This window comes from Anthonomus grandis, chromosome 22 (assembly GCF_022605725.1).
Source record: "Anthonomus grandis grandis chromosome 22, icAntGran1.3, whole genome shotgun sequence".
Taxonomy (NCBI): Eukaryota; Metazoa; Arthropoda; class Insecta; order Coleoptera; family Curculionidae; genus Anthonomus; species Anthonomus grandis.
This window is the reverse complement of record NC_065567.1, coordinates 17,751,445-17,769,251: the sequence shown is the minus strand read 5'-3', so window position 1 is coordinate 17,769,251 and position 17,807 is coordinate 17,751,445. Positions and strand designations below refer to the sequence as shown.

Below are 17,807 nucleotides of genomic sequence, written 5' to 3'. Positions count from 1 at the left end.
GTCTGGCCATCTCAATCGCCAGACCTAAACCCTATAGAGAATTTATGGCACTACATTGACACCAAAATCAGGCACCTAACATGCTCTAATACAAATATTCTCTTTGAAATAGTGGAAAAGGCTTGAAAAGAAGTGAACAATGACTATATTATGAAATTAATTGAGTCCATGCCAAGACGATGTGCAGATGTTATAGAGAAGGAGTACTAAACGAAATATTGAATTGATTTTAACTTAGTTGGGTTATATTTTTTTTAGAATCAAAACTATTTTTTGTTGCTATATTTTTGAATAATAAATTTGCATAAAATAGTTTGGTGTTTTATTTATTATGATACAAAAAATATGATAATATAAAAATATAAACAGGCTCTAACTATTCTTGTAAATAATATATAAACCTTACTTATAAAATAGATACTAAAAGATATATAACAGGAAAGTTCAATAAAGTTCAATGTTGCTATCTTTTTGCACAATACTGTAGGTGAAACTCTCGTGTTATCTAATTTTACATACTGTAACTAAGGGTGATTAAAGATGAATGGTCGTAGAACTTTGCTGTTTTCTTGTTTCTTAATAAAGATGCTAAATAATCGGTCTTCTCCCAATTCAATAAAAGAGCGTTTAGTATTTCGAAATACCATTCAGGAAGTTTTAGTATCATTAGTATTAGAAATGTAAAAAAGTTAACTATGCCGCTTCATACCACTGCAATTTTTTGACTATTTGTATATTTATACTATATATAGTATTTGTACTATAATTTTTTGTATGTGTATTTTTTTCCTAACGATTAATTTTTTTATTATGTTTTTCTGTGTAATAAAAGTAACAATGCACTTATAGTACAGTCATTTACGTAAAATTTAAATATTTGTTGTTTTACTTTGGCGAATAGATACATCTAAAAATATTATTATAATAGCATTTTTATCTGATTCAGTTGAGAGCCTTTAAACTAGACTTGGGCTCGACTTAAACAGGAGTGATTTCAACAATGTCAAAATAAAAGATGATGATGTGGAGAGGCTTCTTTTATCTTAATTCGGAAGTCTATGTTTTGATATAGTATTCAGTTTTTACATCACACCTGTTTTTATTAGATAAAGATTGTGTAACGTGTGATACAGTTAATGAAACTATTTTCTTAATATTTCAAGAGATTTAACGCTATTCACAAAAATGTATGTGATTAAAGTACGAATTTTAAAATGTACATTACGTTATGTTACATGACGCTTTTTGTAATGAAAGGATATCAAATCAATGTGACGGCAGAATTATCTATATAAAAAGTGAGATATTTACTATAATTGTATATTCTGATTAGTGCTACCTATTTAAAACAAATGTTCCAAATTTGGAATAATATTGCAAACCTTGGTTAAGAAATTACCCTTGGTTTTGGTTAAGACAAAATTTGTTTAAGAAAAAACTCAAATTTTTGCCGAAATATTTTAAGATTATAACATTCGATGATTTTTAAATATTTGCCCAATATGCAGGTTGTGACCATAGAGAACTTATAGTTATTATAGCGATAAGTTCATAAAAATTTTACAGGTAGGTATATAAAAAACCATTTATAAATTAAAATTAGGTTTATTTAAAATTATTCCTATTACAATAAATCAATCAATCAATAAGTCTTTATATATTGGTGTAAAAGTAAAATATATGTATATAAACTATGCAAGTAGAAATAAAGGAAATAAAAGCACAATTTTTTAAATTATTCTAAATACAATAAAATTTAGCAGAATTGCAAATATAATTAAGAATATTGAGTACAAAATGGGGTAGTTCAATAAACCTTTTTTGCGATATATGTATACAAAGTGAAATACTAAAGCGACATTTCATTTCAACTTATTATATTTTTTAGCGATTTCTAACAATTTATTTGGTTCGATAATAAAAAGCCATCTATAGTATCATGTTTGCATACAAGATAGAAAATCACAGATAAAATTTGTCCTTCTTTAATCAAGTAAAATGCTCCATAAAAAAAACTGAAGTAAAAGCTGTACAAATTGAATTAATAAATAAAAAGTAAAGGTCACAAATGTAGAACTTTCTATTAAGGCATTATTTTTATATGAATAGTTCAGTTTCAGCATTCTATATAGCGACGACCCTATATAAGATTTAGAAATAAAATAATCCAGATAGCAGAAACAAGAGTAAAATGGTGCAAATATCACAAAAGAATACAATAATGCATAAAGAGAAAATTTTTCATGATATACACCCCAAAGCAAGAGACTGTGATGAAATAAAATGCATATGTTTCGTGTAAGAAATTTTCCAAGGAACTTCCTCTTTGTAGTCTTAAAATGATTGTTAAGTATATTCAAGTTTCAAAATATGAACAGAATCTAATTCTCATTAGGTGTAAGAAATTATCTGTGTGCTACAAGAAATTTTCTCTTAAATAAAAACAATTTGATTAATATTATTAAATGAATTGGATAATCTACAATGCATATACCTAAACCTAAAATTATAAACTACGATCAGGAAAAAAAACATTATTATACCTACAATCTACAGCCCATCATATTAGCACAAGATGTAATGAAATTGGACAAAGTTATGTATATTTAACATTTAGATAGGCAAAAATGCGATTTAAAAATTTCTTAAAATATTTACAATAATATAAAGATTTATGTTCCTAGATTTAATTACAAAAATATTGGTTATTTTAAATTTTATTCACCTATGGTAGAGCTAAGTTCATTAAAGAATATAAAATAATAATTTTGGACATTGCAAACATCAAATAAGCCACTTAATTAAACTACATTTGAATATACACTAAGCAATATTTCACGTTAGTACGCCGATTATATTATCAAATTGTATGAAACACAATTGAGAAAAATAAAACATCTAACACATATAAAAACTTATATGTTTTATGTTTTATTTAGAAAATTATAAAAAGCTTGTTTAGTTCTTGTTTGTTGTATAATTGCAAGTTTAAGAATTAGACACACTGCTAACTTTAAATATTGCTGAATGTATACAACAATACAAATATACTAAATTCTAAATATAGTAAGTAATTAGGGTTCTATAAAATCTGAACAATATTTAATTCAATTTTTCTTAATAATCCTATTCTAAAAAATATTACAAATGGTATATTTGGCATTCTTCAGCATGTTTCTTATAAGGTACCGCGCGTTTTTAATAAATTAAATATAATGTAAAGATGTACAGGATGTTCGTTTAGATTTGGGAACAATACAAAGTAGAAATAGGTAAATCTAATTTGTTAGCTACTTTAAAAAAGGTTAAAAAGCTAATTTTCGCATGCAAGGAAAGTACATTCGTATGCTTTTGTGAATGAACCTCCTGTACAGTCAAAACAATAAGTACATTAATATTATAATGGGCCAAAAACGTATTCTTTACCTAATAGATAAATAAAAGGTTAAATATATTTGACCAGTGAGCATAAAAAGCAGCGGACTTAATATAGAATTAAAACAATTTTTCGATATTAGACCATATCACTATCAAATTAATAATACAGAGGGAAAAGGGTGAATTTCAAGTTTAAAGACGATAAGATTCGTTGTACTTATAGACAATATTCAATTCCGGGATGTCATTAAAATAAATGATATTTGGCCTTGTTTTAAATACACTACTGTTAATCTAATAGTTATAAGTTGCAGATTTTAAATAAAAATATGAAATTTTGGGCATTCATCCTATTCCCTCTTGTATCCTTGGAATCTTATATGTAATTTATAGCGCTTATTAAGATGTCAAAACGACAAATTTATCCTTAAAGCTATAACTACGCTATTTCTTGATTTGCATTATAAACATACTTACACATAGATCCCTGACGTAGATTTTTTTATATAAGTACTAAAAATATAAAATTGCAGAATTAAAAACTATTTTCTCAAAGCAAATATGGCATATATGTACTGTTATTGCTGACATAAATTTTCGATTCAAATAACCTTATTCTAAAAATATAACGCGGGTGTCACAAGCTATTTTTTATATTCTTACAAGCATATTTCAAATTATATTAGGCTAGATTATCGGATTTTATACATCTTTACAGAAAAAAGTGAGAAACATAATAACCGTTACATATCAAATGAATATTGGAAGCAAATTTTGTTTATAATAATGTAAAAGCCACAATTCTTATAGCACTGCATGTCCTAAGCCTATTGGCATTGGCATAATTTTATCAATATATGCCAATGCCAACAGGTAGTTTATAATAAAACTAATTTCGCTTAAGTGTCCCTATTATTCGGACAATAATGAAGATGTTTTTATGAACGGAATCGTTATTGAAAGTTTATGGTATGTGAATGTTTTGTAAAGAACTTAGCTCACATACCTGCCAGAGATAATTTTCTTAAAATTGATGAAACGATTTTTATCGAAACATAAAGTTAATAAACGTAAAGTGAAAATAAGCTGTCAATTTTGTTACATGTATTTATTTTTTATATAAAAATATGTTTGTCATATTTTTATTAAATAAATAAATTTCAATTCTATGTGTTCAAAATTGGATCTACTTTATAACATGGTAATAACAGATATTAGTGGCCTTTATGGGTACACTTAAGCGCGAACAGATTTTTTTGTAATTCTTACTAAAATTTATCAAAAACAATTATTATGAGACAGACATTCCTAGAAATACAGTCTCCATACACCTTGCCGATTGAAAATACTGTTTAATATATTTACTTTAAGAATATTAAACAATTAATAATTTAAAAAAATAAAAATACAAAATTTTCCGATGTTGTCAGAAACAGTTTCCCAAGTATTCAAAGAATATTCCTATCATAATACCGTTCTACTTTAATAATTCGACAAAGTACTAGCTAGCATATACTATTTCTTGGAGCGTGCACAGGCACCAAATAACAAATTATTTTTCAATGGAGTCTGTTCTAGTCCATAAAGTAAACCCAAGAGTTACACATATGGAATAATAAAAACAAAAAAATAGTTTTACATGAAAATGTAATCAAATACTATATGTATAATATAGGCTTCATGCCTTACGTATAAAGTCGATAAAGAAATGTTTTTACAGCAAATAAAGTTCAAACATTGAATACGTTAATCAAATATTTGTCTAAAGTAGTTTTACGATTTAGAATATTACAATGGCAGTGTACGAAACTACTTCAACGAATGAAAATTGCATTAATTATTGCTAATATACAGCACAATTAATTTAAATTTGAAAGTGTCTCTAAAAATATTCTTGACAATAAGCCTCAGAGAAAAGCATTATAATGACTAGAAAAGAACTTCATTTAGAAGCGAAACGATGCATTTTTGTCTCAAAATAACTATAAATAACGGCCAAAATATCAACCGTAAGTCAATTAACCACAGTAGTATACTGCATCCTAAGGAAAATATAAATAAAATCAAACACTTAAAGTATAGGGAGAAAGAAATTACTTATATATCACAGGCCTATATGGTGCTATCGCTATTAAAGATAAAGTAAAAACCGATTAAAGAAATTCAAAGAGGAAATTCGGGGATTTTAAATAGATTAGCACCACATACCCCAATGAAAGCAAATCATATTCAGAATTGACTCAAGCCCAAACCAAACAAATCAATACACCCAGGGTCAATAATTGCATGATCTCTCATAAAAATCACAGTCGACAATAAAATAGTATATAAAAAAAACTGAGCTGCAAATTTCCTATTTTGCAATGCTTCCTCGAACTGCCGCAACGCGGATGATATCACACATCTAAAAAGTCCTTCAATAGCGTTGTTCTTCGCTTTTCCGCAATATCCATTTGATTTTCTAATTCTCCCCGATCAGTCGTTTCGGCCCGCTCGATCTTCCAGCTTAAATTTTCAATCTCTGCTTCAAGCTGGGCTTGTTGGTATTCAAACAGTTCTTTTCTTGGCCCTGCATCCATATAGTATGCAAATGGATATGTGTATTGAAGAGTGTAACGACATTTTGCCAGCAAGTGGGCTGCCGTGAAAAGATATTGCCAGTCTATCCATGTACCTAAGAATAAACAGTTAAAAACAGTCGAGTTTAAAGATCCAGAGTTTTTGTTTATGATCTTTCTTTGTACATATAATCACTTGTGTGATACTGGCCTAATACTTTCCCTGGGTAATTAAAGGGTCGAAAATTTCTTCTTATTACATAACCCTTATACATTGTCTGAAAAAATATAAACAAAGGTAATTTACAATTTTTCGTATATTGGCTAATTTTACCAATGAAAATATTTGCAAGTATTTTGATGTAGTAATAGCTCTTAAGAAGTTAACATTACGTTTTGGCAGAGTCTAAATGTAGGTGATATTATGGCCAAGGTTTTAAGGTCTGAGAAGTTGCTAATTTTCCACCAATCTTTATTATGTATTGTCAATATTCTCCATTTCTAGGACACATTATACTTGGAACAATTCTATATGATACTTACTGCCAGACATAAAAGAGTTTCGGAATAAAAAGATTGACAGTACTTTACATGAAATCCTTTTAATTAAAAAAAAATAAAATCAAACATCAAAAATAAAAATAGTAATAAACATGCTTTTAATTGGTTAGAGTGCTTTCTTGAATTTTTAAATTTTTGATAAATTAAGAAGATTAGTTGAAAATTTAAATGTAGTTATTAATAAATTAAACAAGATTACACCTGAACTGAAAGTTTACTTAAATTAATTTAATTAGTAACAAATAGTTGTCCACACTCAAATCATTCAAGACTAGAAAACGATTTTTGTTTTAGATCCAAAGAAATATAGAAGGAAGTTCAATGTTCATGGCAACAAAAACTTAGAGGTGACAATAACGGAATTTAAAATGAAAAGTTAACCATTTAATTTTGATAAATTGATAAGTTAAAAATTTTTAAAAACCAAAATTACTACAAAATTAATGTTCTATAATAAAAAAAAATTATACAGAGGAATAAATATAATAAAAATAGCTTTACCCAATCCAGACATAACTTTCTGATTAATCCTAGACCTCAATTTATCTAAGGTTTGTTCCTCCAGCTTAAGTGATTTTGAATGATTTTCCCACCTCTCATAATAGTGAAGATACTTCTTTAAGGCCTCTCGTGCCTGTGCATGCACTGACTCATGTGCAATATTAGGATTTTCTCTGTATCTTGAGCACTCATAATATTCAGATCCATGTGACTTCCAATCTCCCAAACACATCCAACAAAAATCGTGTTTGCAGCTATAACATTGCATGTGGTTGCAACCACCATTTTTTTCTATGCATATGTGGCACTTTGGGCAATCTTTGGTGTGGGCACTAATATAGTTCGCTGTTTCGCTATCGTCCGCACATTTTGTAAGCCACTTTTTTATTACTTGGCAGTCAGTTGGAGCATGATAATCACAACCACATCTACAAATTTATTAGGAAAAAAATTAATTCAAAACTTATTAGTAAAAAATTATAAATTACTTACTTAAAACAAAATACAGTTTTACATTGATCACACATTGATCTTTTGGCCTTTATTTCATTACTATGTATTACAGTTGAACAGTTAGGACCAGGACAAAACCTAAGTTGAGGATGAGACTTCACATAGTCTTGAAAGATAAAATGTTGATATTTTTCTCTAATGCTCGTTTTGTGCTGGAGGTGTTGCAACACAAAATCTTCTGGAGCAAGAACTACACAATCCCTAGCCATACAACTAATTCCTGTTGATATGCCCTATAAGAATATTTAGTAAACTACGAAAAATATTAAATCCTTGCTCTTGAAAATTACCTGACTAATCTGTACCTCAAAATGGGTGATCCAGCAGTCTTTACAAAACATATGAGCACATGATAAGTGAATGAATTTTTCCATTTTTTGTAAAGTGACACAGACAGGACAGGTCATATAGTTAGATGTAAGAATAATATTTTCAGGAAGAGCTGGAGGGTCTATTTTAGCATAAATAAGGGTCTGTTGAGGATTTTCTTTATATTTACGTACCACTTCAGTTGGATTCCAGCAATGAGTATGTAAAAGAACCTAGAAAATAATAAATAGAAAATGCCCATTTGAATTAAATCAAAGTACCCAATTTATGCTAACTTAATAAAACCCACACCAGTCATTTTCCTATAAATGTTCAGATATTTTACAAAAAAATGATACATTTTTATCACATAACTATTCAGAAGAAAAATAATTAAAAGTTTTGAAGATAGTTCCTGGTTTAACGAGAGGCATATGGGTAATTTGGGCTATTGTAGGGTTTTGGTCTATCAATATTCAGTCACTTGATCCGAACATTTAGATCCATAATATTATTCCTAATCACTTTGATTGACTTTTTTACTTTGGATTAAAGAAAGTATTGTGAAAAAAAAAATATTTTGTAGAAAACTTGCGGTTCAAAAGTGATATAGTACCCTGTAAAAATATTATTATGCTCTGCAATCTTTTAAGTTAAAGAAACAGGCATAATATATTTTCAAGCTGCTTTTTTCCAACCCTGCAGATTTAAGACAGTAATATTATTTTTCTAGTGGAGTCAGGTATAAATTGAATCCTAGGTATGCAGACTAACTATAAATGTAATATTGAAATTTAAGCTTTTTTCATGTTGTTCAATTATTTATTTGCTAATCCAATGTACATTTAATACATAGAGGATTAGTGTATAGTATATAAATAAATTTAAAGGGCTGTTTGAAAATCTTAAGATTTTATCAGGATGGTGTACTTCCAACAGGCCTTTGTTTAAAATATGCAAGATCTTTATTATGGGGTTTAAGTGAGACGTCAAGGGGATCATGTTTAGTGAAGAATCCCCCTTGCAATACACAGAAAACTGCAAGTTCCTTGGCATTTCCAGGTCATCTTCAATTCGATCATATAGTAAATCTTGCATCAACATTATCTTGTGAATGTTTTCAGTAAGAATGGCAACACATGAGCTGGGAGGAGTGGTTGCATATTTAGTGTACTTTTCTCTTAGTGTTAGTTAGTTCCATCTTCATTATGGCATGCCTTTTTAGGGCTTAAGTAAAAAGGGGTTAATAAATAGTATTTTTGTGATTCAAAAAAAAAACAGGTCAACACATGATTTTTATAAGCACCTCTTCGTATCTCAAAAAATCCTAATTCTATTTTCTCTTTTTATCTTGAAAACAGCTGCTCTTATTCATAAATATCCTAAACCTTCCTCTAACACTGGACATATGTCTTGTCAGGCACATGATTTACCTCTACTGATGCCTACATCCTTCCTTATCAAAAACTCACTCATATACCTTAGTAAACAAATTTACAATGTAAAATTTACAATGTTCCTCTACATATTAGACAAACATTAAATATTAAAAAGTTCAAAAACAAGTTAAAATCACTTTTACTAATTAAGACTTAATTATAGTCTTCATGAATTTTTTAATGATGTCTTTGATGATTTTGTTCTATATTGTTTAATTTACTTCCTCTATTATAAGCCTGTTTTATTTTTTGATGTGTTTTTTAAAATTTTATAGTTTAGAAATATCTATTAATTCTTTTATGAATTTGTAATTTCAGTTTATAGAATGCTTGTAATTGTCTTACATAATATATCACATTTTCTTTCTGTCTTTCTTTCTAGTGGTGAAAAATTCTTTATATTATGTATAAGACTAATGTGTAATCATTTAAAAATTAGTTTCCGACTTATTTCATTATTCTTAGCAAAATATTGTATAGTAATACTACTATTTTATGGATATTAAAGTGACTGTAGGCACTTGTTCTTTAGAAATTGTAGTAAAAAGTTGTTAGATTAATATTATTTTAATTCCTTTCACTAATATTATGAAAGGGATTACAAGAAGTATAAATTTATTGTTGGTAAGGTCAAGCTTTCCTACTTAGTTAAACTTATAAAAATTGGCATTTTTAAGATAGATACATACACAACTGTACATATATAGCAACTTTCAAAAAACCTAATTTATTCTCTCTTTTTAATTCCTTTTCAAAAATAAGTCTGATAATTTAATATGCAATAATAAAACAACTTTATTGAGAACTCAATTTAAATTCTCAATATCCTATATATACTAAAAGTAAAATATTTTACAAAATGTATATTATATGTAACAAATGTTCTTTATTCAGATGAAGGGTTTTTTCACTGATTTTCTACCATATAAATCAGATTTCTTTAGTCTTTGTTTTATAATGCTTACTGATATTGAAAAATGTCCCAACTGTTGAACTTGAGAAGAACTATGAATAGATCACAACCAATTGCTTGACATTTCTCTCCACCACACTATCAGTTTTTGGAACTCCTTCAAAGGTATCCCTTCTATTTAAATTAGAAGTAGTTCTGGATACTACTGATTTATATAAAATTAAGTAAAACTGAACAAGAAATAAATATAAAATTTAGTTGCTCTACATATAAACTGCTAAAAACAAAGAATTATCAGCAAAGAATGTGGTCTGCCAAAATTAACAAAAACAATTCCAATGATGGTATTTGTTTAATACCAAATCTAATTTATGTCTGAATTTTTAAATATTATAGTATTAAATATGTTTATTGAATATCTTTAAAAAGTTGCTTCACATATGGCCAATAGTGTATATCTATATAAAAATATTCAGATTAATTGTAGCCTTAAATTAGTACTTACTGTCCATAAAGCAATCAATGCTACTTACTTTAGCTAGGGAAGGTAATATCATAAGATTGTTGCTAAGGCCTTCAACGGTTTCATTTAAAAGTCTTTCGACCTCTTCTTCAGAAAGACATTTAAAATCAAAATATTCTGGGTCATCTTTAGTAGGATCTACTTGCTCCACATCTGCATCTTCATTGTTATAATAGTCATTATAATCATAGCAATCTTCATTATCAGAACACTCCATATCAGACTCAATTTCTTGTGAGGTAGCCATCCTTTAAGGAGATTTCTTCCTTGGAGAGGCGATGTATATAAAGATTAAAATACTAGGAAAACATAGCGGGTGGCATGTAAGGCATTTTTTCTCACTAGAAAACATGTTAAATATTAAAGATTTTAACTTTAAATCTAATTTATCTAATCACCTGTTTCCTGTTTACTTTTGACGAATTTTGTATTCGTCGCCATTTGCAATTTGCTAAACAAAATATATTCTGACGTTTAGTCTGTCAAGTCAGACTTGTCACTCAATCTTCTTCGTCTTCTTCTGGTTACTATGGCCTCATGCCTTGCAGCATTCAAACAGTAGATTGTGTCTTGTTTTGCCATCAGTGTGCAGTCGGGGCGTGGTACAAGCATGTGGGTCCAATCCATCCTTCTTGCTTACCTAAAAAAGTTATCATGATACTCCTTTTCTCAATTTAAGGCATAACCTTTGTCTATGGATATGACCAAATCCACCTCCAACAGCTCACCAAAACCACCCACCTTCTCGTCATGGTTCTACCCAGTCAAGATCGTCAGGGTGACTGTGTTAGCATCCCTGAGTTAGCTTAAAGCAAAAGTAGTGGCACTCAGTGGTAGACCTTTCCCCAGAACCTAGGACAACCATCTAGATTCTATTTTCTATCACAGCTCTGTACTTCGGACCTTACGCTGTAAGTGAACTGACCCGGGAAGGTGACAAGCAAAAGAAAACCATTATCCTGGCATTTGTCTACCTGCCAGTGCATGCTGACATCCTACCAACCAATACGGAGCTAGTGGAACTAGTAGAGTATTGTCAGTCGCAAGGCATGGATCAACTCCAGTATGATATATTGTGACTCCAATATAATGTGACTCTAACTTGATTAATAATGTCAACTAGGACAACAACGACAACAATCCCGGAGTAAGTCGGTCTATGAATTCATTATCAGTAAAGATTTCTGTATTTGCATTATTTGGACTTTACTTACTACAAACCTTCATTATTAACTTGAGTGGTCAAACTGTAATAGATAACACTGTGCACCCCACTTATATCGCACTCAATCGTTGCCTGGCGTGCTTCTGACGAAGTTTGCATGTCAGGTCAGCGCTGGATGACTTTCTCTATCGGGAAATAGGCAAGCTACTTAGGGAGGATGGCGCATTAATTGTTAACCTCCTAGAAAGCACAGAGCTTCTATTTGCCAGACACTTTCCTGATTCCACTTGTAGCATTAGGCTGGATGACGAGTTAAGGGAGAAGTCCTCTGCTCCTACAACAAAGGTGCACAACAGGCCTACTGAGGCCTAAGTGCAGTGGTGCTTATAACGCCTTCTGCAGTTACAGATATAGATAACCTTTATTTTATTATCCGTAAAGTCGTAGTTTTATGACTTTGCATGGCTCTTCTTTACAATCTTATGTCATGTCTAGATAGATCCTCAGAGGTCAGACGTCTAGTTGCTATGTGTGTTAAGTTTTTCGTCCCTCATTCTGCATATCATGCTGGTTTTGGGTAATTTGGAGTCAGTTATTTCTAAGGGGCAGCGGCATTTATATGGCTGGGTATGCTTTTCGTGCACCTATAAATGCTTTAAATTGGATCATATCTAGTATGCACACTGAGAAGAGTGACTGGGAAGGCTTGGGATCCATAGTCCAAGTGTGATATTAGTGGTTTACCTCTTCCAATTGTATTCCGTCCCTGCAGGTGGAGGCGAAGTTCTGCCTTCAGTGAACATTATCGCTTCGTTTTTTTTTTCTGTCGCAATGGTCATCTGGTTTATCTGAGTTCATTGTGCGAAACTGTTTAGTGCCTCCTGTAGTTATTGGATTTCAGTTCTTGCGTTTCTGAGTATAATATATATGATCAAGTCGCCTGCGTATTGTACCACTGTTACAAGAGGCCACATAGGATTTCTTAAGCCTAAAGTGTATAAATTAAACAGGGAGGAGACACTTAGGGCAATCCTATGGAGGTTTCTTGTGGGCCAACAACCTGGGACGGATCGGAGATCTTATTCAAATCTTTCGTTCTTTCAGAACATTTATTATAGTTCTAAGAGTCAAATCATCTAGTCCCTTTTAGTTTTAGATTAAGGATATCCAGGAAAACGTTGTCGTATGCTGCCTTCAGGTCAAGAGGTCTAAGAGGATCAAAGTTGAGGCGTCGATCGATTTATATGTTCTATTGGTCAAGAAGACGAATATCAGGTCTTAGAGGATGCCGAAGCTAAAATAAACTCCTAAATAAGATAAAAGAGAATCGTCGCAAAAAAGAACTGTTAAATTAAGTTTCCAGAGAACGAACTTCAGCATTTTCCAAAAGTCTAACTTAAATATTTCCAACATTGCCATTTATACTGATAATTACCATTTCAAGTTCGATTGAAGAAATTGAGATATAGCATTGAGGTGTTTTAAAATAATGGCTTTTCTTAGTCTAACCTATAGGATAAAAAAAACTGACTTGGAATCAGTTTTATATGCTATACTTTAAAAGTTGCTGAACAACAAACCAAGCCACTAGTCTTCAAATTCAAAAGAACTGAAGGCTTCAGGTGAACATACAACATTTAAGCAAAAAAAATATGAATCTTTCTTGATCCACCTAGATCAATCATGCATCACCAATCTAGTAACCAAATCCAGGACGCTTTGGTTACTAGGTTCTCATCTGTAAATCTCCAATGCCTCTACTCTCCCACGACCCTGAAAGAACCTACGAGACATGTCCAGAGTGTACACATAAATACGGCAGTAGCCACAAGGAAAATGCATTTAGTTAGGTCGGCAGGTATTCGTCCACATGACATCGCTATGCCAAACCTTCATCCAGTAAGTTCAAAAAGTCAGACGTCAGAAAGTTCAACCCTATGCAAACACTATTTTGTTGCATCACAAAAATGCAGGCACAATACGTTGGAAATAGTGCAGTTTTTTAGAGAGGAGATGCCTTGGTAAAGACAGATATTTGGGACATTTTTATTCATTATAGGATTAATCATCAGGCGCATTTGATTAAAAATTCATTCACTGAATACAAAGCGAATCGCACATTTTCCGTCAGTTAGTCTAAATGGTCTTCCGGCGGCGGAAGGAGAGACTGCTTCAGACTTGTAGACACACTGACAAACACTCCATTGAATGGCCACTATAGTCTCTGTATCCCTGATATTATTATTAAGGCTTTGATTATGAATATGATCAGGCTATATCCCTATGCAGGGTTGGAATGACTAATGAATAAATTGTCATTGAACTATTTTTTCTTTCACAAATTCGGTATTTATAACGATAGGAGCAAACAGTTCCAATCGAGCAGATGATTGTTGATTAAGTTGACACCACTCAACATTAAAATTATCCATCAAAGTAAAGAAATGTTTTGCGGCGTAGTCTGTTATAACATCATAAAAAAACCCACAGCATCACTTTGGAGAGAGATGCGTTTCTTGAATTAAAATGTTAATCCCGTTATTTGACCCAACAACGAGGAATAGCAAGTATTAGCACCATTACTAGAGATGTCAGTTATTATCTTGTGAAAAGAATTCAAACCTTCTGAAACCAAATCTTAGTAAATTAATTTTATATTTTATCTTACATTTATTATAAGTTTTAAGGCCCTATAAAAACACAACAATTATAATAAGTTCAGTTTTTGCGCATAGCGCGTGTTTAGTAAGTTGCGAGTTTGTAGCGTAGGATGATCCTACGTAAGCCGAGAACGATTCAAAAAGTGGGAAACCCTCGCATAATAACAAGCCAAGTTAGATGAAAAATGTGTCATTGTTTAGAATGTATTAAAAAGAAACAGACGATAGGATAAAACAGAAGTTATGAAGAGGGGTTGGCGAGTTACGTGGGCGGTATTTTAATCCCTATATTGGCAATCTATCTAATTGCTTAGTCTCATGCAGTGGGTAAAATATAAAAAGTGTAAGAAACTAGTATTTTATATACTAAAGGGTAAAAGCGATAACAATTTTTGATACAGAAGGGATTTACATCAGAGGATTAAGACTCAAAGCAATTTATTAAAGTGTTTTGATATCTTAGCTTTGGCTTAAGCTATTGTCGGACTACTAGACAAGACTTCTACTCAGCTGATTCAACGTTTTTTTATAAGCTTGGAGGGCAGAAAAAAGTTAAATTTTTAAAACGGTTTTATTCTATTGACGGTGTAAATAATTAATAATTAATAGTAATAATTTATTCGATTGACGGTTGTCCCTTTCTAAATTTTCGAATCTTGAGACATCCTTTTGCCTTGCTTCAAGAGTGTCATAAATGCCACATTAAAATGCAAGAACTTTCTATCGAAAGGATCCAGAAGTAAGAATGATTAGAAGAAAAATGGTTTGTATTGCCCTAGAAGTGGATTCAATACGATCAAGTAGAAGTGTTAGAAAGGAAGTGGGCATGGATCAGAAAACTGCAACGAGTATTTAGAAAAAACAAGATATAAAAAAAAATTAAAATCAATTTTTGTACGAATTTATTCTATTTTTATTATATGGTAAGCACAATCCTTCCGTTGTTCGATATTAATTTTGAGAAAATTAAGACATAAGTCTTTAATTTCATCCTCAAAAATTAAATGTTTAAGCTGGTATTTTAAACGACCATATTATAGGGCCATTTCTCACATCTACATACTTTAACTCCCAAAAATACCTTGAACTGCTGCAAAACGAAGTTCTTTCTGCTATTTAAATCCTTTCTGATTTAGACTTGGCATTGGTCTTTTTTTGCCAAGACAGCTCTGTCCATCTCTTATTGCGGTTACGGTAAAAAAATTCTTTTCCTTGCTATCTTATTAGTGGGAGTAGGTAATAATATTAAATGGCCTCACAGATTTCCATCCATAAAATGGCTGAAGCTTTTTACGCGGAAATTTATAAATAGTTCAATCCCTGTCTGATAAAATATACAAAAATCTCTCAGTTATTCTCCCTGCAAAAGGGAACATCACCGATCTATAGAGTTATCGCCCAATAAGCCTCTTCTCACATGCCAATAAATTATTTACAAGGATTGTCACAAAAACACAAACAAAAACAGAACAAACTCGACCTTTACCAGCCCAAGTCTTCTCGATCTCGATAAAATCGTAAACACAATTATGGAGAAATGGATGGAATACAACAAGCCCATTGTTCTAATATTTGTCGACTATGAGAAGGCATTTGGCAATGTAGGGCAAAGAAAAATAGTCATTTAAACATATACCAAAAAGCGAAAGCATGTAGCAAACTCGACATAACATAGAGATACCCAAGACTTCGACATCAAACGAGGAGTACGTCAGACTGATGTCATGTCCCCGGAACGCTTTATAAATCTTCTAGAATACATGTTTAAAAAACTGGAATTCAACGAATCGGGAAAAAACAGAGGCGGCCAAGGACTAAACCAGAGAGATTGAAATAGTCTCAAAATGAATATGAATAAAAATACTTGGGTTATGAATTGTGCATTGGAGGATATAATCAGTAATGCGAGTTCAATGTTGTTCATGTGGCCAATGCAGTAGACCCAGGGCCAAGTCTAAAAATGTACGGACTCCTATACAAAAATCCATAATTTCTTCAGGTGAATAAAACTAACCATGAAATAAATGTATTAATTCGCAAATCACTGGTAAAGCAAATCGGAATATGAATTCCGGGCCCCTTCAAAAATCCCGGTCCCGCAGGGAGGCTTTCCATTGATCGACAAGGAAAGTACTGGAGAGGAAACCACGACAGGATGCATATCGCAGCAGAGGCTGCTTGCCTATCAGGTGATCCGATAATATTAAGAGGCTCTAAGCAAACTAAGTAAACGCTGTTCAAAACCGAACATGGTGGAAAACTTGATGATGATTAATTTAGTCATCTTCCCCTAAAGTTAGACGTCTACTAACATCGCATTGAAGAGCAACCACCTAGCGCATGAAATTCACGCGTGCGCATTGCCATATTGTGTTTTTAAGCACCTCTCTATGCGTAATGATCGATTCTTCAACCTGTATATATATTTATTTTACTTACTATATAACATATATTAGTGAGCAGCGACAATGCCTATTTTAGAACTATCATAATGCATAATAGTTCAATATGCACCACATTTGTTAATGGATTCTTTGATTCTCTGTATATTAACTGCCATGTTACTGATAAGAATATTATATTACAAAAACAGTCGGCATTTCGAAAGGGATTTAGCTGTGTTACCGCTCTTACTGACGTTACTGATGAGGTTGTCGCCAATTTGGACAAGGGTGATGCAATGATTTTAATACTGCTTGATTACTCTAAAGCATTTGATATGCTAAATCACGAACTTTTGATTAATATTTTACATTATTTCGGTTTTAATACTACAACTACTAAATTAATTTTATCCTTTTTAAGTGACAGAACATAACGAGTTTTAATTGGAGAAGATAAGTCTAGGGTGGCAATAGTAAGGTCTGCCGTCCTACAGGGTAGCATTCTGGGTCCTTTGTTGTATAGCATTTTTACGTCGGCTTTTATGGATAAATTGCAATTCTGTAAATACCACCTCTACGCCGACGACACACAATTATATTTGTCATTTAATGCTAGTAATATTGAAAGAGCGAATTTTTGTTTGAATGCTGACCTTGCTCTAGTAAATAAAGTCTCGACATGATCATTCTCTTAAATTGAATCCAGCCAAGAGCGTGGCAATGTTATTTTGTGGTGATAAATTTTATGCGACCCAATAATTCTATTCCAATTTAATTATGCAGATACAGTATATGGACCATTTTTAGACTGCGCTAACTCTGCAAGAATTCAAAAATTACAGAACTCGTGCATAAGGTTTATTTGTGGAATTAGACGTAGGGAAAGGGTATCACATAAATTAG

At 31.4% G+C, this 17,807-nt stretch overlaps 1 protein-coding gene across 2 annotated transcripts; it reads right to left on the bottom strand.

Moving 5' to 3' along the window:
- Positions 1-2,778: 2,778 nt before the first annotated feature.
- LOC126748853 (potential E3 ubiquitin-protein ligase ariadne-2) lies at positions 2,779-11,209 on the bottom strand. Of its 2 annotated transcripts, none has more exons than XM_050458359.1 (6): positions 11,094-11,209; positions 10,706-11,036; positions 7,802-8,053; positions 7,491-7,744; positions 6,999-7,426; positions 2,779-6,052 (listed from the first exon to the last, which is right to left on the bottom strand). In XM_050458359.1, exons 2-6 carry the CDS (start codon positions 10,940-10,942, stop codon positions 5,775-5,777), a joined length of 1,449 nt encoding a protein of 482 aa, XP_050314316.1. In that variant the 5' UTR covers positions 10,943-11,036; positions 11,094-11,209; the 3' UTR covers positions 2,779-5,774. The 2 variants fall into 2 exon arrangements, with proteins under 2 accessions (XP_050314316.1, XP_050314317.1); XM_050458360.1 differs by lacking the exon at positions 2,779-6,052 and adding an exon at positions 6,068-6,214.
- Positions 11,210-17,807: the final 6,598 nt, after the last annotated feature.